General features: G+C 41.1%; 1 protein-coding gene across 3 annotated transcripts in view; it reads left to right on the top strand.

Moving 5' to 3' along the window:
- NFX1 (nuclear transcription factor, X-box binding 1) overlaps nt 1-23,867 on the top strand; it is a 78,963-nt gene that overhangs the window by 44,833 nt on the left and 10,263 nt on the right. For 2 of the 3 annotated variants that reach the window (XM_085219990.1, XM_085219988.1), the window contains 9 exons: nt 2,987-3,095; nt 6,639-6,758; nt 7,805-7,884; nt 8,280-8,510; nt 8,811-8,884; nt 11,617-11,718; nt 12,855-12,896; nt 13,470-13,568; nt 17,566-17,632. In XM_085219990.1, the coding sequence (XP_085076116.1) occupies nt 2,987-3,095; nt 6,639-6,758; nt 7,805-7,884; nt 8,280-8,510; nt 8,811-8,884; nt 11,617-11,718; nt 12,855-12,896; nt 13,470-13,568; nt 17,566-17,632 (924 nt within the window). Of the gene's footprint in view, nt 1-2,986; nt 3,096-6,638; nt 6,759-7,804; nt 7,885-8,279; nt 8,511-8,810; nt 8,885-11,616; nt 11,719-12,854; nt 12,897-13,469; nt 13,569-17,565; nt 17,633-20,458; nt 20,663-23,867 lie in introns of all 3 variants that reach the window. The other variant, XM_085219991.1, reaches the window with a different exon arrangement.

Below are 23,867 nucleotides of genomic sequence, written 5' to 3'. Positions count from 1 at the left end.
CCAATGAGGATGAGGAAAAGGCTGAAGTTCTGAATGCTTTCTTTCCATCTGTTTTTAAAAGTCAGACCAGTTACCTTCGGGGTACTCTATCCCCTGACCTGGAAGTCTCGGATAGGGAGCAGAACAACCCCCCCGTGATTCAGATGGAAACTGTTAGAGACCTACTACTCTACCTGGACTGGCACAGAACCATGGGTCTGGATGGAATCTGCCCAAGAATGCTGAAGGCGTTGGCAGGGTAATAGCCAAGCTGCTTTCCACTATCTGTCGGCATTCCTGGTTAACTGGAGAGGTCCTAGAGGATTGGAGGCTTGACAGTGTGGCTCACATCTACAAAAAGGGGGGTTGTAAGGAGAATCTGGGAAACAGGCCTGTCAGCCTGACCTGAGAGCCTGGAAAGGCTATGGAGCAGATCATCTTGAGGGAGATCACATGGCATGTGTGGGACGACTGGGGGAATTGGGCTCAGACAGGGTGGTTTCATGAAGGGCAGGTCCTGCTTGACCAACCTGAACTGACTGGATAGCTGGGCCCAGAGGTAAATGTAGACACATCCAGCTGGCGACCAGTCATAAGTTGTGTTCCCCAGGGATTGATACTGGAGCCTGTCCTATTCAATATATTTATTAATGACCTGGATGGGGAGATTAAGTGCATCCTCAGTAAGTTTGCAGATGACACCATGTTGGGAGGAAGCATGAATCTTCCTGGGGAAGGCCCTACAGAGGGATCTGGACAGGCTGGATAGCTGGGCTGAGGCCAATGAATGAAGGTCAACAAATCCAAGTGCTGGATCCTGCACTTGGGCCACAACAACCCCAGGCAACTACAGGCTTGAAGCAGAGTGGCTGGAAGACTACATGGATAAAATGGACCTAAGGGTATTGGTTGAAGCTTGCCTGTGCAGTGCCTAGGTGGCCAAGAAGGCCAATTGCATCCTAGCTTGTATCAGAAGGAGCATTGCCAGCTGGAGAAGGGAAGCGATCATTCTTCTGAACTCAGCCCTGGTGGTGCTACCCCTCAAGTACTGTGTTCAGTTTTGGGTCCCTCACTACAGAAGGACACTGATGCCCTGGAGTACATTCAGAAAAGGGCAGTAAAGCTGGTGAGGGGTCTGGAGCAGCTGAGAGAGCTGGAATTATTTAGCCTGGAGAAGGGGATGCTCATGGGTGACTTTATTGTCCGTTGCAGAAGTAGGCCCATGTGAATGTAATGAGGCTCAACAAGGCCAAGTGCAAGGGACTGCACTTGAGCTGAGGCAATCCCAGGTATTTATACAGCCTGGGAGAATAAACAGCAGCCCTGCGGAGAAGGATGTGGGGGTCCTGGTGGACGTGAGCCAGCAGTGCGCTTGCAGCCCAGAGGCCAGCTGTGTTCTGGGCTGCATTAAAAAGGGGTGGCCAGCAGGGAGAGGGAGGTGATCGTCCCCCTCTGCTCGGCTCTTGTGAGGCCCCATCTGCAGCGCTGCATCCAGGCCTGGGGCCCCCAGCACAGGAAGGATGTGGAGCTCTGGGAGTGGGTCCAGAGGAGGCACTGAGATGGACAGAAGGCTGGAGCAGCTCTCCTGTGAGGAAAAGCTGAGGGAACTGGGCTTGTTTAGACTGGAGGAGACAAGGCTGCAGGGAGACCTGAGTGTGGCCTTCCAGTGCTTGGAGGGAGTGGATAAACAGGAGGGGGAATGGCTGTTTGTGAGGGTGGATGGTGATAGGACAAGGGGAATTTTTTTTTTAAGTGAGACAGGGGAGGTTTAGGTTGGATATAAGGAGGAAGTTTTTCACTCTGAGGGTGGTGAGGCATTGGAACAGGTTGCCCAAGGAGGCTGTGGATGCCGCATCCTTGGAGGCATTCAAGGCCAGGCTGGATGTGGCTCTGGGCAGCCTGGTCTGCTGGTTGGTGACCAGAACACAGCATGGGGTTGGAACTAGACGATCTTTGAGGTACCGTACCATATCCTTATCTTTAAATTGGAGTGATGTGGATTTGAAGGGTGGAATATTTGGTGGATCAAACCTAAGTGCAAGGTGTTGCACTTTGGTCAGGGCAATCCCAGATTATGCATACAGACTGAGCAGAAGCCTTTGAGTAGCCCTGTGAGAAGACTTAGGGGTTCTGCTAGATGAGAAACTTAATATGTGCCAGCAGTGTGTGCGCTTGCAGCCCAAAAGGCCAACTGTGTCCTGGGCTGCATCAAAAGAAGCTGGTCTTGGCAAGGGAAGTGGTTGTTGCTCTCTACTCCTCATGAGGCCCCACCTGGGATAGTGCATCTAGGTCTGGGGCTCCCAGCACAGGAAAGATGTGGAGCTTGTGTAGACGATCCAGAGATGGGCCATGAAGATGATCTGAGGGCTAGAGTATCTCTCCTAAGAAGACAGGCTGAGGGAGCTTGGCTTGTTTAATTTGGAGAAGAGAAGGCTCTGAGAAGACCTCATTTCAGCCTTCTAGGATTTAAAGGGATGTTATAAATAGGAAGGAAATCAACTTTTTACACAGGTAGATAATGACAGGACAAGAGCAAATGGTTTTAAACTAAAGGAAGGGAGGTTTAGGTAAATGTTGGGGAAGTTTTTCACTGAGAGGGTGTTGAGATGGTGAAACAAGGTGCCCAGAGAGGTTGTGGATGCCCTGTCCTCAGAGGTGTTCAAGGACAGGCTGGGTGGGGCCGTGGAACCTATTCTGGTGCTTGATCTAACAGTTAGCAGCCCTGCCCATGGCAAGGGGTTAGGGCTAGATGATCTCTGAGATTCCTTCCAACCTAAGCCATTCTATGATACCAGATTCAGGACCCTTGTAGGCAGGAATCTACTGTAATTAATGGATCCACCTTGACAGATCCTTGTCTTTGTCACCTGAAGGAGAGAGTTGACCATTAAAATAACTTCTTATTTCTTCCTAGTGATTTTGCAATTGCTGGATTATGACTCCACAGAAGAAAGAAACGTATTGATTTTATAGTTTAATTTTGCTTTTCTTTTGTGCCTTCCCACAGGACACAGAACATAAGTGTTCTTTGGTTTGTGGTCGCAAACTCAACTGTGGACTTCATAGATGTGAAGAGCCTTGTCACCGGGGCAGTTGTCAAACCTGCTGGCAAACAAGTGTGTACAATAATGCTTTTTTTCTTACATGTTATAGAAATATATTCACCTTAATTGATCAGAGTTGGACGTAGAACTTGATCAGAACCTGAAGATCTGTAGTTTGCTCTCATTGTTTTGTTGTTGTTGTTTTTTTTTTATAGTGGATAAGAAAGCTATTCTTTTTTAAATGAGTTTAGTAACTTTATTAAATTTTACTTGAATTAAAGTGAAATGTGTTCAGTTACATTGATCCAGCAATAGCTTAAACTTTGAGGGCAATCATGCAAAAGTAAAAATAAAAAAAAATAAATTTAGAATGTCAAAGTTGATGGAACTCTTCTGTTGACAAGTCAGTAAATTTTATAGATACTGGAATATATAGCAAAATCTGTTTAGGTGTTTAAAAATTGGACTTTCCCATGTTGTGTGCTAGTGATTTTTTTCTAGATGGACTGTCTGTGGAAGTAGATGTCAGTTGTGTATCATAGGCTTTCTGATCATGCCCTAGATGGTGGAAATACTAAAGAATTACTTCAAATAGATTGATAACCGTGAGGTACTATTTTATTATGAACTACTAAGCTACAGAATTGAGCTGGTGCAGTAGCTTTATATGAGTATGTATTCTGTTAAAATCTGTGTCAGATTAAGATACTAGTTTTTCACAACTGCTTCTCTCCACTTGATGTAGGAAACCGTATGTTCATTATTTCACACATTTATAATAGTGAATACTAAGCTTTCTGTTCTTGGCCTGAAATGGAAAGAAGAATGCTTTTGTATTTCAGAGTGCATGCTGGTAGGACCTTTCTTTAGAAAACAAATCTTACTGTGTCCAAACATTCTCTTTTAAAAAAGCAAAATAGTAACCTGAAAATCGTACAGGTCATTTCAGTAACTTCAGTTTAGCGAAGGCAGAACAAACAGGTAGTCAAAAGAGACTTGGTGACTCTTGGAAAGATGTTGAATGGATCAGAAGCACAGGTAGTGTTCTCCTTTCTCCTCCCAGTTTAAGGTGGGAATTCAGGAAGGAGAAAAAAAGATAATGTGAATAATTGGCTGCGGAGCTGATACCACACTCTGAGTTTGGGGCTTTGTGAGATCAAGCATGTTGACATTGTGTGACATGAGAGACCAGGTGCGGCAAGAGTGTTCTGGGTAGCAGGCTGGCTGGACTTACTAGCAAGCTTTGAACTAGATTCAGGGAGGGAAGGGGATGTATTTCTGAATGATGAAGAGCCAGGTAACACTGTCACTCTAGGAAGCAGCAGGGAAAGACCTCAGGATTATTCCAAAAGAATAACCATGTGCATCAGAACAGGTTATAGGGGATGACCTGCTGGAGAGGAGTTCTGCAGAGATAGACCTGGGGGACCTGGTGGACAGCAGATTGGCCATGAGCCAGCACTGTGCCCTTGTGGCCAAGAAGGCCAGTAGTATCCTAGGACCCATTAAAAAAGCATGTGGGCAGCAGGCTGAGGGAGGTTCTCCTTCCTCTCTACTTTGTGAAGCCACATTTAGACTACAGTGTCCAGTTCTGGGCTCCCCAGTTCAAAAAAAGACAAGGATCTCCTAGAAGGAGTCTAGTGGAGGACCACAAAAATGATTAAGGGCCTGGAGCATCTCTTGTATGAGGAAAGGCTGAGTAACCTGAGTATGTTCAGCCAGAGAAAAAGAATAGTGAGAGGGGATCTGATAAATGTTTGTAAATGTCTAAAGGAAGGTGGGAGGCAAATGGATGAGGCCAAGCTCTTCATGTTGTGTAGTGATGAGACAAGGAATAATGGCCTAAAACTTGAACATAGGAAGTTTTGTACTATTGTGCAGAAGAACTTCTTTATGGTGAGAGTAACAGAGCACTGAATCAAGTTGTCCAGAGAGGTTGTGGAGTCTCCTTCTGTGAAGATCATAGAATCATAGAATTGCTTAATTTGGAAAAGACCTTCAAGATCATCAAGCCCAACCACAACCTAACCATCCTACCCTAACTCTATCAACCGTCCCCTAAATCATGTCCCTGAGCACCACATCCAAACGGTTTTTAAACACGTCCAGGGATGGTGACTCAATCACCTCCCTGGGAAGCTCATTCCAGTGCTTAACTCCAGTGCTCTTTCTCTAAAGAAGTGTTTCCTAATATCTAGCCTAAACTTATCCTGGTGCAACTTAAAGCCATTTCCCCTCACCCTGTCACCAGTGAGAATAGACGAGCACTGCTCTCGCTGTAAGCACCTTTCAGATATTGCAAGAGAGCAATAAGGTCTCCCCTCAGCCTCCTTTTCCCCAGACTAAACAGCCCCAGTTCCTTCAGTCTCTCCTTGCAGGCCATATTCTCCAAGCCCTTCACAGCCTTGTTGCCCTTCTTTGGCCCTGCTCCAGCACCTCCATGTCCTTTCTGTACTGAGGTGCCCAAAGCTGAACACAGCACTCGAGGTGAGGCCTCACCAGTGCTGAGTCCAGAGGCAGGATGACTTCCCTGGTCCTGCTCACCACTCCATTCCTGATCCAAGCCAGGATGCCATTGGCCTTCTTGGCCACCTGGGCACACTGCTGGCTCATATTCAGCCGACTGTCCATCAGTACACCAGGGTCCCTTTCCATCAGGCAGCTTTCCAGCCACTCCTCCCCAAGCCTGTAGGGTTGCCTGGGGTTGTTGTCACCAAAACGCAGGACCCGACACTTGGCCCTACTGAAACTCATCCAATTAACCTCGGCCCATCCATCCAGTCTGTCCAGGTCCCTCTGCAGTACCTTTCTGCCCTCTGGCACATCAACACTCCCTCCCAGCTTAGTGTCGCCTGCAAGCTTACTGAGGGTGCACTCAATGCCCTCATCAAGGTCATTAATAAAGATGTTAAATAGAATAGCCCCAGTACCAAGCTCTGGGTACATCAGTTCATAAACTGATTAAGGGGATCCATATAGTGCTAAATGGTGTGAAGTATACAGAGGAGATTCTACGTCAAATTTTACAGAGTGATGCCCTTTTGATAATTTTGTCTGAAATCTTCCTGGCACCATGTGCTGGTCTGGGCAAAAGGATGAAATCTGTTCACACACAAGAGAATGGTAAAAGAATGAAAATTCAAAAATAGCAGGAGCTGGAAAGAAATGCAGACTAGCTTCTTCCAGATCAGAATAGAGTCAGATATGTAAAGAAGGAAAACAAACTGTAGAAAGGATTTTGAATGAGCCTAGAAGCAAAATTTGGATGCTGTGCTTTTGGAAAGGGAATTCAAGATATTTCCATTTTTAAGTCGATGATAGAACAAGAACAGCCTTCTACTTTACAAGAGCATTAATTCTGTTCTAGTTTAAGATGTTGTCAAAAAATCACTCTCTAAAAGCAAGCATATTTGTTATGAAATGTCTGTAGTCCAGTTATCTTGTAGGAGGCACAGGAGAAGGTGATTTCACTTTTGTGGTTCTTAATATTAAAAAAAAAAAAAAAAAAAAAGAAAAAAAAGATGCCAGAATATAACATTTGCATTTTCTTTTAATATTTCTCTTAGTAGAGAAGTACAAATACAGAGTTACATTTCTTGTGACTTGCTTTTTCAGGTTTTGATGAGTTGACTTGTTACTGTGGGGAATCAGTGATTTACCCCCCTGTTCCTTGTGGCACTCAGCCACCAGAGTGCAAAAAAACATGCACCAGGCCACATGACTGCGATCATCCAGGTAAGTCAAGCTATTCAGTTAAAAAAAAAAAAAAAAAAAAAAAAAAAAATTCAAAACATAGTAAAGCATTCATGGGTCTGTTTGAAAAAAATACTTACCCTTTTGTGAGCTATTTTTGCAGTGGTTTAATATTTTCAAAAGCTTATACTTCAAAACTAAGTAAAAATGTGCCGTGAATAACTGTAGTGGTACTTTTAACTCGTAAAACAACACATTTTTCTTTCTGATCCAGATAGCAACGTTCAAACATCATTAATAGTCACAATGCATTAAACCATGAGTGTCCAACCTTTTGGTTTGCCTGGGCCGCGTTGAGAAAGAGGAATTGTCTTGTGCTGCATATCCATGAGTTTCTCCAAAAGTAGCGCCTCTTATTTCCATGGAAACTACAGCTGATACAAAGAAAAGTTACACTGTTTTTCCACATAGTCACCACCGTTAGCTATGTGTTTTCACCAGCGATGAACAGGAGCCTGCACACAAGCTCATGAAGATCTGTGCGCTGTTAGTTTGGTCGTTGTTGAGCAATGAGTTGTGCCTGGAGCCACCCGTGGTGAAGCTTCCACCTTCACAGCAGGGAGTGGGCTGCATGCAGCCTGCAGGCCACATGCTGGTCATGTTTGCATTAAATGTTTCGTTTAATTAGAGACAACATGCTCTATTGAAAGAGAAGAATAATCTAGTGAACAGTAGTGAATAATTGGTTTCTGAGTTCCTTGAAATTACACTGACTGAAAGCTTGTGCTGTAACACGTTGGACAGATATGCTTTGTTATATTCTGTCTAATAGTGTAATCCTGCTCAGAAGCTACAAATGTTTTCTATTATCTGTTTAGTTTTGAAAATGCAGAAGAATATTCACCTAAGAATCTGCCATTGTAATTTTTAAAGACTATTTTAAAGAACAAATTATCCTCTCATGAAGCGTCTTTCCTCCCATTACTTGTGTACTAATGACCAACTCATATATAATAATCCATAATGTCTCTTTTAAGGCATTTGACTGAACTATGGTAATAAAACTGTTTTTTAATCTGTGGCTGCAGTGTACCATTCATGTCACAGTGAGGAGAAGTGTCCACCCTGTACCTATCTCACTCAGAAATGGTGTATGGGCAAACATGAAGTAAGTCTTAGTGTTTTTGTATTCTTAATTATATGCAGCTTGAAAATAGTTATTGATGTTCTGGATGTGCTTTTATGTTTATGTAACTTAAGGGATAACCCTGTGATGGTTCAGCTTCTAGGACTGTTGAGTTATATTTTCATGGCTTCTTTGGAATGGAATATATTATCGGAGTTGGTATTTAATATGATTAAATAGGAAAAATCTTTTATGCCATGTGTATTCATACTGATATTAATGGACATAAGGAACACTGTCTTTGTCCAGAGTATTTTAGTATTACGTTTCTTGTGTGGATAATGCCAAACAAAGGTGTTAACAATAGAAGTGCTTTGAGATTTGCTGTTATAATTACTGATTTTCTTTTATGTGGTCTTCCTCCTCCCCTCTTTCAGCTGCGAAGCAATATTCCCTGTCATCTCACTGACATTTCCTGCGGACTTCGCTGCAATCAAATGTTAAAATGTGGAATGCACAAATGTAAAAGAATCTGTCATAAAGGGGAATGTCTTATAGATGAAGAGTGTAAACAGCCGTGTATTATCCCAAGACTGTATTGTAATCATCCCTGTATGGCTCCATGTCATCCTTCTTCATCCTGCCCAACAACATCCTGCTGTGCAAAGGTTAGGTGCTCAGTGAAAGTTAACTGCAAATTCACTGGCAAATAGTATGATTTAACTACCAGCCAAAAACATTACTGACAAAAGGCGATGTTTTTTTAATACAAAAAATGTCATGCTATCATATAAACTTAAAATATTGAGTAATGTGATGGAGCGTGTTTGTTTTGCTTTTTAAAATTATTTGTCATTAAATAGTCACTATTCCTGTAGGAGTGCAATTCACCTCTCTCACTTCCCTCCCTGAACAAAAAAAAAAAAAAAAAAAGTTTAAACCAACTGCTGTCTTGTGCAATGCAACAGGTTGAACTTCAGTGTGAATGTGGAAGAAGAAAGGAGAGTATGATTTGCTCAGAAGCATCTAATACATATCAGAGGTTTGTACTATGATAATTATTTTACTTCTGTCATTAGATCTTTGCAGTTTGATTGGATTTCAGTATTGGCAATTGTACAATCAGTGAATATACAGATGGTATAGTATATCCAGGAGTTTGGCTGATGTAATTGTTATACTGGAGTAGGAAAAAAAGGACACTCAGTCTATCCTGGGCTCACGTGATAGACTCCAGCAGAGTGGATCTCCAGGAGAGACCCTTCCCCACTGGCATTCAGCTCTTAAATGGGTCCAGGAGAGGTGCAGCCAGGCTCCACCCCTTCCTGCAGCACAGGAGAATTGCCTTCGCCTGTGCTCCCGTGGCTGACTCACTGCTCGCCTCAGGTGATCAATCAGAGGTTCAGGCTGTGATTCAGCAGCCCCACACAGCAATATATTCCATTCATGAAGTTTTTCACGCTTTTTCCCTATTCCTCTGAGCCTCCATATCAGCTATGCTCTTCTGCAACACATTTCTCTTTTTGCTGTCAGTCTCTAACTGTCTTGGCATGCCACAGCTTGGATTTCTCATCTGTGGAATTCTAATTCAGTCATCTGAACATGTGATGGTATCTAACAGTCCATGTGTGAGTTGCTGTTAAAGTTCCCATTAATGTCTGATGGAACCTAGTTAGTACAGATGATGGAATTTAAAGAGTGATAAAGCTGGAATAGGCAGCTAAATTTAGGTTGAATAACTTTTTAGATTTCGTTGACTGTAATGAGAGCTTTGGTTCTTAATATCTGAATCTTGATTTTCAATATGCAAGCTGAGTCCTACCTAGCTTTTTTTTTTTTTTTGCAATGAATTGGTCTCTAAATGCTGTTTCTAAACTACGCTTATTTTTATCTTATATCAGAGGGCAAAGAAGGGACAAGGAAAACAAGAATCAAGTTGAACTTTGAAAGTTATGAAATAGAAATAGCAAAATAGAGACAATAAAAACTCCTTTTTACCCTGCGATTGAGAGGGAATAAAAAAAATAATTTGGAGGGTTGAAGTGCAACAAAAATTTTGCTCTACGTACCAGTTCATAGTAGAGAGTAGTTGTAGATACTTCTTGTCTTTCGGAGAAAGCATCCTAATGATTTTTTCACCTCTGTTATTTGAGGAACTATCCCAACTGAGGATGTATTGCTTTTCTTACTGATCAGTGCCCAGACTTAAATTCTTCAGAAGGTGGCTTAGTATCTACTTAATAGGTTCCTTAGTACTGTGAATTAAGCATTACAGAACAATAGTAAGTAGACTTTCAGGAATTTTGTGCTTTTAATTATTTTTTTTTTTCCCAGTACTGATATAAGCCAAAAGATTGGCTCAACATTGAATTATCATTTAGAATTGGCATGAGCTTGTCATTAATGATAAGCTGGATGGTAACCGCATTGCAAGTTTTTGTCTTGGAAGCCTGTTATATTTCCCCTATTTGTGAGGCTCAGGCAATCCAAAAACACTCGTACAGGGGAAGATGGTGTATGTGAAGTCAGTGGGATGTATGTATGAGCCAAGTCAATAGGAAGGAAACAAAGCGTTCAGTTTAAAGCGTATCTCTTGGTTCACACGTGTTCAATTAACTGATATTACCAACAAATGAACCATGTGATGTTAGCAAAAACAGTGTTTAATGCTTGCTAATTTTACATCTCTAACTGTTCAGATCACCAAGACATTAAAATACTCCAGTTTTATGGGAATTAGCTTTGAATTTTTCCACCATCTTCATTTTTAAGGAATAAATAGAAAACCAAACTACTCCCGTGGTACTGCTGTGGAGAGTTCACCAAGCTAATAGAGTGTCCAGGTTTCTCAAAAACGTTACAGAGAGTGTTTTACCAAGTTCAAAGCTATTTAATGGCACACAAAGGTGCCCAAAGGAACAGGAAAGGATCTCTGGAGCTCTGTCTGTATATGTGATATAGATGCTGTTGTCATCTAGTGGCCTGTTTCTCTGACCCAACCTGATAAATTTGAAGCTGGTAGTGTCTCTCAATGCTACTTTTTTTAGTGTAGTATGATTATCCTTCTTGATGTGTGAATAGTTGTTTTCTGAATGTCGTGTGAAGTGTTTGGAGACGAATGTATGCTTTTATCTGAGAATTATCAGGAAGGACAGTTCAGAGAACAGAATTTTAGATGTGGGATTTTGAGACATGGGATATTTCACTTTAAAATGTACTGTGTATTGTATTCGTAGAGATTTTAGCTAGAAAATGAGACTAGAAAGGCTTGCTATTAATGGGAATTATGAAGTTGTTTTATAAAGAAAATTTTAAGTTTCAGTAGGCATTTCATTCTTTCCTTTTGGCTTGTATCATCAATATTTTCTAGATAAACTTCAAAGTAATTATAAATTTACAGGTTTTAGTTGCATACAGTTAAAGAAGAATCACAGGAAAGTTAAAAAGCATTGTTAAACCAGTATGTTCAGGTGCAGTTTCAGTCTTAAGCAAGTAAGAAGGAGTATTCACATTGTCTAGTTTAGACTTAGAGTTGTTGCTCTGAATAATTTCATAAAGAAGCAAGGCTGTTATTTGCATAAGATGAGAAAGATTTACGTTTTAATCTACATAAGTAGATAAATCTTCTAAAACTAGGTGATTTAGAACTAGATTTTGGTTCTGTAATCTTACAAGGAAGCATGCTTGCTTTTCTTCTTCTATCTGGATATTTTAGTGTGGAGCTTTATATACTATTTCCAAGATCTAATGAAAACTAATACTCTTCTGTTGCAGAATAGCTGCTATATCTATAGCCACTAAGTTAACGGATCTGCAGCTTGGAGATTCAGTGGAAATCAGTAGACTTATTACAAAAAAAGAAATGAAGCAGGCCAGGTAAGGACAGGCATGTAGAAATATGAAATCCTTGTGAGTACATGAAGAATAAGTGACTTGGAAAATGCGTAGTATTATCAGTAGAATTCTGGTTAAAAGACTTTTAATAACCTAGCTCTACTTTAATACTGCTATAAGAATGTTTTACTATTTTTATATCTGTTTTTGATTTAATGTAGAATGAGCTCTATCATTCCTTAGCTTCTTGTTATAATTATATATTGAACATCGTATTAGTTTCAGAGTTTCTCTCAGCAGACTTAGAATCACAGAATGATTGAGATTGGAGGGGACTTCTGGAAGTCAGCTAGTCCCAATTCCTTGCTCTAGAGTCTAGAGCCAGAGCACTAAGGACAGACACTGCTCAGCTGCTCTGGACAACCTGTGCCAGTGCTCAGTCACCTGCACTTACATATATATATGTATGTGTGTGTGTGTGTGTGTGTGTGTGTGTGTGTGTGTACATATATATATACACATATATGTACACACACACACACACACACACATACATACATACATATATGTAATTAGTATATATGTATATTGTGTGTGTATACATACACATAATTAGTATTTCCTGATGTTCAGAAGGAATTTCCTGTGTCTCAGTATGTGCCCATTGTCTCCTGTCTTGGCTCTGGACGCTGCTGAAAAGAGCCTGGGTCTGTTCTCTTTGTACCATCCCTTAAGGGATTTAGATAAATTGTTAAGATCTTTGTCAAGCTTCTCCTCTGGTCTGAACAGTCCCAGTTCTCTCAGCCATTCTCAGCCCAGGACAAGTACTGCAGTCCATTCAGTCAGCCCTTTGTTGGACTCCCTTTGGTATGCTGAAGTATCTCTAGTACACAGGAGCCCAGGACGCAGTACTCCAGGATTAGCCTCACAAGTGCTGAGTTGAGGGAGGGATCACATCCATTGATGTGTTGGCAATATTTTCTTTAATGCAACTCAGAATACCGTAAGCTTGTCTTCTTGCAAAGGCACATTACTAACTTGAACTTTTTGTCCATGAGGTCCACAAACTCTTTGGAGTCCATCTGAATTTCCTCAGGTTGCTGTTAGCATTCTTTTCTGGATGACTAAAAGGACTTACTTCATTTTTAGTGAATCTAATTGTTTTTTTCTGAATTCAGGTTGCAATGTGATGAAGAATGTTTAGCTCTTCAGAGGAACAGGTGGGCAACAACTTCACTTGCCTTTTTCTGAAAGGCACCATATGTTTCTTCCACACAGACTTCCAGCCACTCTGCTTTAAGCATGTAATGTTGTGTGGGGTTGTTCTGGCCGAAGTACAGGGCTTCATCCCGTTGGCCCTTCGATAATGTCTATCCAGATCACTCTGAAGTGCCTATCTACTACCCACAGGCAGATCAACACTTCCTTCCAACTTGGTGTCATCTGTAAACTTACTGAGGGTGCACTCAGTGCCCTCGTCCAAGCCATCAATAAAGATAAACAAGACAGTCTTACCACTGATATGGGGAGCACCACGTGTGATCAGTTGCCAGTTGGATTTTACAGCATTCACCACCAACAGGGATCTGTATTGAGCTGAGATTTAACAGTACAGTATATTGAAGAGTCCTAAATATTAGTATCAAACATATAAAATCTGATCTTTTATATGTTGTTTATTCGTATTAGTAACTCATCTCAACTCTTCAGTGAGAAAATGTTTCAGGTTGATTTTTTTTTTGTTGTTTATGTGTGATGTTTTCGCTTTTTTTCTCTCCTACTGTTGAATTTAGGCGCCTTGCCGATGCTCTTGAAATAGACGATAATTCTGACCCTTTTAACACTCGTTCTTCTGGACCAAAGTACAGTGACCTCTTAAAAGAAGATGCCAGGTATGTGTTTTGATGATGATGGGTGTTGTAGATAAACAGTTCAGAGAGCAAGATGGAAAATAGATCATGATTCTACTATCTTTCAGAAACCAAGATACAGATTTTCACTTCCTTACTACGTCAAATATCTTGCACATATTTCCCGCATGTATACTCTTTTTCTTTTGAGTACAATCAAATCTCACCTAGCCTGCACCTTGCTACATTAAACCAACATCTTTGGTTTCATGTTTTTCAAATTACTTCTATTTTCTTGTCCGCTATTCTCTACACAGACTGCAGTGTTTAGAATTGACCAGAATCCTGTATTTTATTTCAGATGTCTTAAAAAATAGTTGTAATACTTCTTTGTTCCCTTCATGAAAGTATTTATGTTGATTCATTCTACAGTTTTACTTGCATTCCCCTCTTAGCTGCTTTATATTTGTGAATTGATTCTCAAAATAAAGCACTCAGGCCATTCTTCTCATTGAGTCTTGGCCCTAAGCAAAAGATTTTGTTAGTCTCAAAGGATACTGCACACTGATCTATTGAATTTAATTTATCTTGCTATAGTTTGCAATGTAAATTAGTTTCTCCCTGAATTAACAGATCTACATTTACGTCAGCAGCAAACTTCAAACTGTAGATCTAAGGCTTTAATGTTTTCTTTCTTGATCACTCTTGATGGTCTTTCATCAGTTGGTGAAACATTTGACTTTCCTCCGAATGGCAAAATCTACGAAGTATGCAAGTTACAGAATTTTTTTCTGGCAGCTCAGAATTCTCTGTAAGTTCTGACAAGTGGAATGACTTGCAACAGGCTTCATTCTCCTCAGCCTAATCATGGAATCACCAAGGTTGAAAAAGATCTCCAGGATCATCCAGTCCAACCGTCCACCTATCACCAATTTTCCACTAAACCACGTTCCTCAGTACAACATTTAAACATTTCTTGAGCACCTCCAGAGATGGTGACTCCATCATCTCCCTGGAGAGCCTGTTCCAGTGCCTGTCCCCTCTTTCAGAGAAGATGATCCAACCTGAATGTCCCCTGGCACAACTTGAGGCCTTTCCTTCTAATCCTGTCACTAGTTACCTGGGAGGAAAGGCCGATGCTCTCTTTGCCACAGCCTCTCTTCAGGTAGTTGTAGAGAGCAATAAGTTCCCATCTGAACCTCCTCTTCTCCAATGACCTTCTAATGGATTTGTTATTCTTGGCTTTTCAGAATTTTTGCCAGTATCAGAGTCTGCCAGTGTTGCTTGTTAACCCCATGCTTCTTTCCACCCTTCAATGTAAGTTCATGCTTTTCTGTAGCTTGGAGTACAGAATGTACTTCCTTGCATATTGACCTGGCACTCCCCTTTATTTATTAAGTTAAAACAGTTTCATGAAGCTTGCTGCCAAACTTGGATAGACAAAACTATGCAGAATTGAGAGGAGACTTTTTTCATCACAGCTTCATCTCATAACATCAAAGGAAAACTTGAAACTCTAAAGGAAATCTTGCTTTGTCAGCCTTAGTGGCAGAGGTGTGAACAGTCTGAAATTAGCCTGATTACAATCCCCCTGCCAGAGCAGGAACACCTAGATGAGGTCCCACAAGAACTTGAGGCGGGTTTTGAATGCCTTCAGAGAAGGAGACCCCACAAGCTCTCTGGGCAGCCTGGTCCAGTGTTCTGTTATCCTCACCGTGAAGTTTTTCTCATATTCACGTAGAACCTCCTGTGTTCCAGCTTGCACCCGTTGCCCCTTGTCCCATCACTGGATGTCACTGAGAAGAGCCTGGCTCCATCCTCCTGACGCTCACCCTTTACATATTTATAAGCATTAATGAGGACACCCCTCAGTCTTCTCCCAGCTAAAGAGACCCAGCTCCCTCAGCCCCTCCTCGTAAGGGAGATGCTCCACGCCCTTAATCGCCTTTGTGGCTCTGTGCTGGATTCTCTCAAGCAGTTCCCTGCCCTTGAACTGACACCATACTCCAGATGTGGTCTCACCAGGACAGAGTAGAGGGGGAGGAGAACCTCTCTGGACCTTCTAACCACACCCCTTCTAATACACCCCAGGGTGCCATCGGCCTTCTTGGCCACAAGGGTACAGTGCTGGCTCGTGGTCATCCTGCTGTCCACAGGACGCCCAGGTCCCTTTCCCTGTTCTGCACTCCAGCAGGTCAGTCCCCAACCCATACTGGTACCTGGGGTTGTTCTTGCCCAGAAGCAAGACTCTACATTGCCCTTGTAATGAAACATAAAATTTCTCCCTGCCCAACTCACCAGCCTGTCTAGGTCTTGCTGGATGGTAGCCCAGCCTTCTGGCATGTCATTCTTCCTAGTTTTGTGTCATCAGCAAATGACAGTAAGTAACAGGCCAAAAAGGTAGTGAGGTCCAGCTTTTGCTTTTTAAGGAAGTAGTAAAACTGTGGGTTTTAGATGATGCCCATTAAATTAGTTTCTGTTCAGCTCATCTCACCAATTCATTCAAACTGCAGAGAATTAACATTCTCTCAGTCAGCTCGTAAAATCTCCTTTTTTCCCTGAGTACTTCAGTCTTGACTGTCTTGGAATTGCTTTTTGAAAGAATGCTCATTTGGTTTAATACTGCTGGTCACTTTCAGTTAATAACTCTTTTTAGAGGCTTTTTTTTTTTTTTTTAAAGACGTTTCAGGTGCTTATAGACCATCTCATTGGACTGCTGTTTCCATTTTCTTTTTTTCTGTGGACATTTTATTTTAAAATTTGAATGTTCATGGCTGTCATTTAATTCAGTATTTACTTTCTGACTCTCTGGATTTAAGTATGTCCTGAATAGATAATTTTTATTTATTTATTTTTAGCTACTGATTTTTGTGTTAGCATTTTTTTCAAAATCTCATGCTGCATGTGCTGACTTTGTTTCATAGATAGGTGTCTGGAGTGACCTTTATTTTTAACTCTGAAGGTCAAATTTGGCACTCTGTTTTTTGGAATTCTCTGAGTCGTGTAATACTTTTCTCAAGTGAAGATTCAAGATTTCTGATAACTCCATTCAATGTGGTATTCACTTGATGAATGGGACCTGTTATAAAACATGGAAAGTTTTCCAGTGATAGGCTGAGTCCATTTTAGCATCTGAGTCCATTGATCTGTGATTTTGGTAGACAAGCGACTCAACGTTGTCATCTTTCATATTTGCTTGAGACCACTTGATCCTTTGATCAGACCTTCACTTCAGCACCTAGCCTTGTAGGGCATCCATGTCTTGTCTGTTGAAATGCAGACGTAATTCACGAAATAATGTTGTCTTGCTCTGAAGTGGTGCCTTTGAAGAAGAAACTTTATTTACTGCTAACTTTGAGATAGGAAATCTTCAGGTACCCTTTTTCTGTGTGAAGATGATGTGCTGACAAATGTTAACCTTACTTTTGAAGTTAGTTTACCTGCTCATTTAAACAGAGAGTGTAAAGCTCACTCTGACAGATTCAATCTACTGTGATTAATTAGGGTAAACTAATTACAAAAATCTTTAATATATCATATCAAGAATATTTTGTTTCCTTGCAGTTAGTCTTATTCTTCTATTGTTTTCATAATTCACCAGCCAGTGCACTTTTTTTCTGTCTTGGAAAAGAATTTCACTCTTTAAAACCAATACTTGTTTTTATGTCTAATCATGTAATACACGTGAATTGCCATAATGACAAGTAGTTGAAAAACACTGAAATGACAAATTTAAAACCTTCATTTTACTGATCTGAAAATTCAGAGTTGTATTGTCAGACAGTTGTGCTGTATTGTAGAATTCTGTGCTGTCTTCCAAGGCTTGGAGGGAAAATAATTCAAGATTTTCATAGTAATGATGACATAAATGAACATTTTAAAATGCCAATCGAGTTGTGTATAAACTGAAGTGCAGTCTAAACTCTTGTATTTGCCTCAGTTAATTGAGATCTTTAATTTTGTGGTTGGTAAAAATGTTAAAAAAATAAAGTCGTTGTACATTCAGTTGCCTCATTTACCTAGTATATTGTTCTTGCAGGAAAGACTTAAAATTTGTCAGCGATGTTGAGAAGGAGATGAGAATGCTTGTGGAAGCTGTGAATAAGGTCAGTACTTGCGTGTTCCTTGAGTTATTAAAAGGAGCAGTTTCCTCCAGATTGGGAGGAATCTGAATAATGTTCACTAAGCTTTAGCGTTAGTAGTAAGAATTAACACTAAATATTTTTTTACTCTATTAGAATGCGTATTTTTAATTATAAACAAAGTTAGGATGCACAGTATTGGAATCACTTCTGTCACAGCAAAGTAGTAGTTTGTTTTTTTGTTTTGTTTATATTAAGGTTCAAGTAGTTCCAGACTTCAGTGCATCAGTGCAAAAGGAGAGAGTCCAGTGTGGAGTCTTGTAAAGATTACTAGGGGACTGGAACATCTCTTAGGAGGAAAGGCTGAGAGACTTGGGACTTCTTAGCCTTGAGAAAACCCTTGAGGGTGGGGGATCCAGTCAACACTTAAAAATATCTAAAGGGCAGATGTCCAGTAAGTAGATGGGTATTCGAAACTTGCTTTTCTTTGTAGCCTACTCTAGGCTTTAGCAGGGGGATTGGACTCAATGATCTCCAGAGGTCAGAGATTCAGATTTTTGAGAATGAAAGCCCTAGGTTCTTCTTGTCCCTGTTGCAGAAGTTGCTTACAGATCTATAGATGCTTTCCAGCATCTGATGTATGTAGTAGTCCTCCTCTTTCTAGAAGGAAACTTGGATTCAGCGACAGTTATCTGGAAGACTCCAGCATACCTAGAGAGGTCTATTCTACAGACAAAATCATAGGCTTTTAGTAAAAGCAAAATTCTCCCTTCAGGCCTCCATGAACAAAGCAGCCAGAAACAGTGATCTGCAGAACCGGAACATTAGCTCTTTAACTCCCACTGCTTTACATGATGTTATGGTGTGGAATACCAACAACAAAAATCAAAAAACCATGACAGTAAACGACTGTTAAGATTCTATAAAACAGGTTGAGTATCTAATGAAAGTGTGTAATGCAGAAGAGAATGAAAAGTGTAAAACAAATCAGTCATGACAATACTTTCCCTATCTGACCTAGAGGATCATAGAATCATTAAAGTTCAAAAAGATCTCTAAGACCGTTTAGTCCAACTGTCCACCTACCACTAATATTGTGCACTAAACAGTGTTCCTAAGTACTGCATCTACCCTTTCCTTAAACACCTCCAGGGACAATGACTCAACCAGCTCCCTGGGCTCCCTGTTCCAGTGCCTGACCACTCTTTCAAAGACATTTTTCCTCATATCCAGCCTGAACCTCCCCTCAAGGTGCAACTTGATGTCCCTCTAGTCCTATTGCTTGTTACGTGGGGGAGGAGGCTGACCTCCACCTCACTACAACCTCCCTTCAGGTAGTTGTGGAGAATAAGTTTTCAGCTGAGCCTCCTCCAGACTAACCAGTCATAGTTCCCTCAGCTTGTTGTGCTCCAGACCCCTCACCTGTTTTATTGCCCTTCTCTGGACACGCTCAAGGGCTTCAATGTCTTTCTTGTAGTGAGGAGCCCAAAACTGAACGCAGCACTCAGTGCTCAAGGTGTGGCCTCACCAGATGTGAACGGGGGGGACAGTCACCTCCGTGGTCCTGCTGGCTGTGCTGTTTGTGATACAGGCCAGGATGTCATTAGTCGTCTTGGCCACCTGGGCACACTGCTGGCTCATGTTTAGCAGTGTCAACCAACACCCCAAAATCCTTTTCCTCTGTGCAGCTTTTCAGTCGCTGCTCCAAGTTGCTACCTCCCAACTTGGTGTCACCTGCAGATTCCCTGAGGGTGCACTCAGTCCCGTCATCCAGGTTGTCAGTGAAGATACTGAACAACATGGACCCCAGTAATGACTCCCTGGGGAACACTTTCCATGACTGGTTGCCAGCCAGATTTAACTCCATTTAACTTCACCACTCTCCTGGCCCAACCAGCCAGCCAGTTCTTAACCCAGCAAAGAGTGTACCTTTGGGCTGCCAGCTTCTCCAGGAGAATACTGCACGAGACAGCATCAAGGGCTTTGTTTAAGTCTAAGTATGCTATGACAGCAGCCTTTCCCTCATCTGTCAGGTAGGTCATCTGGTCACAGAAGGAGATCCGGCTGATCAGGCAGGACCTGCCTTTCACGAATCCATGGTGGCTAGGCCTGATCGCCCGGTTGTCTTACAGAAGCCGTGTGATCTCCCTCAGGGTGACCTGTTCCATAACCTTCCCTGACACTGAGGTCAGGCTGAAAGGCCTGTAATTCTCTGGATTCTCGTTACAACCCTTCTTATAGATGGGGATCACATTAGCAGGTCTCCTGTTAAAGTTCCTCATCTGGAACTTTCCTGGTTGACGAGGACCACTGATAGATGGAAAGTTGCTTGGCCGTCGCCTCTGACAGCTGCCTCAGCACCTCTGGGTAGATCCCATCTGGCCTCATGAACTTGCGACAGTCCAGATGGAGTAGCAGGTCTCCTGACTGTTTCCACCTGAATGATGAGGTGTTTATTCTGCTCCCCACCCCAGAGTCCTGGTCAGGAGGCTGTGTACCCCAAGGATAACTGATCTGACTCTTAAGGACAGAGACAAGGAAGGTATTGAGAGCCTCAACATTTTCCTTATCCTCAGTGGTTCATTCTCCCCGTCGTTTCGAGTAAAGGATATTTCTTCATTCTCCTCTTACTGTTAATATTATTTGTGAAAATATTTTTTGTTGTCCATTACTGCAGTGGCCTGGTTGAGCTCACATTAGGTTTAGCCTTTCTGATTTTCTCCCTTCATACTTCCTTGTACTCTCCCCAGGTTGCCTGTCCTTTCTTCCCCAGGAGGTAAACACTTTTTTTCTTTCTTTCCTGGAGTCTCAGTGAAGTTCCCTGTTCAACCATACTGGTCTTTCCCACAGACTCATCTCATGGCACATAGGGACAGCCTGCTCCTGTGCCTTCAAGACTTGCTCCCAAGGGACCTTCCCTACCAATATCTTGAACAGATCCAGGTCTGCCCTCTTGAAGTCCAGCATAGCAGTTTTGCTGACCCCTGTTCTGCCTTCACCAAGGATTGAGAACTCATCGCTCTGCCCAAGACAGCTCCCACCACCACATAAAAGGCAAATTGCTCTCTGTTTAAGTTTCTGTCGTGATCAAGTTGAACAGTGTAGAGTCACTTGGCAGAGTTCTGCACAATCCTGCACTTCACACTGTTGCTATTTTGCAAGGTGAAAGTAATCCCCAAGAGACAAATCATGTTTCAAAGGTTTCTTTTCTGAACAACAAGGATGAGTGACAGAATTCTTAGGCTTTGGAGTCTATATCATACACGTGCAGGCTAAATATTCTTCTTTCGTGAAGTCCTTAGAAGGCAAATCAAAGAGTTACCTGAGAAGTTCCATCAGAATATTTAATGTATGAGGGCTGCTCCAAAAGTAATGCCTCCTATTTTATTATGTTGGAAGATGCATTGCAGTTCCACCTCAAGTTATGGCAAATAATTTTATGCACTTTGATACACTGGATAAATACAGTCTTGTGAACAGAGAAAAATATGCATCTGTACTTTCCATTCTGATAAAGGAATTTGAGAACAGGTTTCAAGATTGCCAAAAATATCATGGCTTTTTTTTTTTTTTTTTTAATATTTGCAGCTCCATTTTTGGTCAACATAAATACGTTACCTGCATGTTTTCAAATGGAATTTATATGGTTACAATCATATATTTAACTTAAAACTTTGGTCATATCTCTTTACTTTTATAAGACCTATCTTAACAGAGGAAAACGTTCCTCATTTTGCAATCACACCGTATTCACATCTTCACTTTTTGGCAGTACATACATTTGTGAACAACTATTTTCAAGAATGAAGTACAGGAAGAGTAAAATTTCATCAAAAATCTCTGATGATCACTTTGATAACTCATTAAAATTGCAATCACTTCCATCAAATCAGTGATTGATGTATTAGATAAACAAGGTCAGATATCCCACTAGTTTTGTGGTTTTTGTTGCTTTTTTGTTTTAATAAAAAATATTGAAGGTTAAAGTAAGTTTTGTTCCTTATGTACATTGAACATACTATACATTTTACAAAGGCTTCTCCAGAAGTAATGCCTTCTATTTTGCTATGTTTACTATTTTACTATGTTTTACTATGTTGGGCCACGGCATCAGAGGCAGATGTTGGTGGAATGGCAATAGAGGTCGAACCTTCCTGCCAATATTCCCTTACATTTAATTGCCATGCAGCAGAGGACAGCAAGGGGGCAGTCTGGCTGACGTGGAAGTGTATATGAACAAGGGGATGGAACTGAGTTCGTCTGTGCAGAAAAAATTGCTCCCATTGACAGTCATCAACACCTGCTGAACATTTATGGAGACCAAACAGTGCATGTGACTTTGGTAGTGGTGTGTCTCAGCAGTGGTAACAATGACAGTGGGTTATCTCCCCGGTACAAATTTTTATGAGCGCAGCAAGCAGGCTCTGGTTTGTCACTGGCAAAAATGCATAGCTAATGGTGATGACTGTGTTGAGCAGTAGTGTTTTGTAGCTGAGAATTTACTCTATCAAATAGTGTGATTGTGCCCTTTGTATCTTTAGTAGTTTCCATGGAAATAGGAGGCATTACTTTCGGAGTGATTGTGGACAAGACAATTCCTGTCCACTCTGTGCATTCCAGGCAAGCCAAAAGGTTAGACACCCATGTCCTAAATCCTTTCTGGTTGAAGATGTGCCTTACATTCTTTATTTCTAAATGTAGAGCTTACTCTCTTGTATTAAAAGGGTTTGGCATGTTAGCCTATCAGATGTTCAGGTAGCTCTGCCTATGTCAGTACTATCTCTTGTACACATTACTGTTACGTATATTTACATCTGCTTTGATTTGTTTATGTTTTTGCACTGTTGGATACAACTTCAACTTAACTGGATAAATGAGCAATAAAAAGGATTTCTATTCTTTTCCTTATTTTCTGAATGGTCACTCTACACGTTAATACAGTTAAACTCATCTGCCATTCTATGACTTTGCTTGCCTCATGAACGTCTGTTCCCCTAGATTCACCTGTATGCACGAATCTGGTACAGCTGAGTTGACACTGCTATTGTATATAAGCAGACAAGCCAGAAAATATTTGTATCATCCAGGTCTGTCCGCATATAGGAAGAAATTCTGATGTTTTTTTTTCCTGAGCCCAGAATTACTACGACTTTTCTAAAGGAAGTAATAAATAGGTGCAGAATTTGTAGAGTTCGCTTCATCTAAACGTTTGTCTAGAACCTGTATGTGTTGTAGTTGGTAGGTAGTTTAATGTTGTTACTGATAAGTAAAGATTCTATCCTGATTGCATATAATTACTCTTAAAAGTAATGAGCATGGAAAAGAGTGACCACAATTTCAGATCTGTTTACTATTCATAATTTAGCTACTGAACAGTTTGAGAGGAGGCAGATATTTCTGTGTGGTGATTTCTGCAGTTTAAATAATTTTGAAGAGCATTTATTCTTTTGCTTAATGTAACTAGTTAAAATTTAAAATAATAGTTTCCAAATAAATAAATAAAGAGTGCACAGTGCTGCATCAAAGTTACTTCTGGCAGTACCAAATCAGACTTGAACTAACATTTGTGTGTAGTTTAAGATTTATCAAAATTGTCCTTTTATTAGATTCTGAAGTGAGCTTTTCTGCATCTTAGTGACTTAGAAAAGACTTCTCATGTCATCTGTAACATGCCAACTTTTTGATGTCATTCTCAGTAATTCTCACTGTGTAAGCCAGAGGTATATTAATCAAATGTTTGTATTTGAATGTCTAGTATAGGTTGTCAGAAAACGTCCCAGAATCATTCAGGGACCTAGAGAAGTCATCTAGTGCAAACTCCTCCTTGTAGCAGGAACCAACAGTAAAGTCAGATCAGGTTGTTCAAATTCTGAAAAGCTTTCTGAAATTGGCTGCTCCTAAGGACCTTCTACTTCATGTGCCTAAAATGCTTTCTGCAGATGATCAGTCTGTAGTTCTTGTTGTCATTCTCGTTCTTCCTGAGCCTAGGCACAACAGTGGGTTTTTTTCTAGTCATTAGGTTCATACCGAATACTCCACAACCTTTCAAAGATGATTCTGGTCTCTTAGTGTCATTAAATGCCCTGCATCCAGTTCTGCAAACTTGTTCAGGTTCAGAATTCTCTAGCAATCCCTGACTCAAACTTTGTTTGAAACTGGTAGTTTATCTTCCCCTTGAATCCTGTCTGTAGGCCTAAAATCCTGTGATACCTTTAGGTGACAAATTAGGCAAAGGCAAAACAGGGTGTTTTGAGTCATT

Source organism: Meleagris gallopavo, chromosome 3, assembly GCF_905368555.1.
Source record: "Meleagris gallopavo chromosome 3, MGAL_WU_HG_1.1, whole genome shotgun sequence".
Classification (NCBI taxonomy): domain Eukaryota; kingdom Metazoa; phylum Chordata; class Aves; order Galliformes; family Phasianidae; genus Meleagris; species Meleagris gallopavo.
The sequence above is the reverse complement of the archived record's forward strand: the minus strand, read 5'-3'. Positions and strand labels throughout refer to the sequence as shown.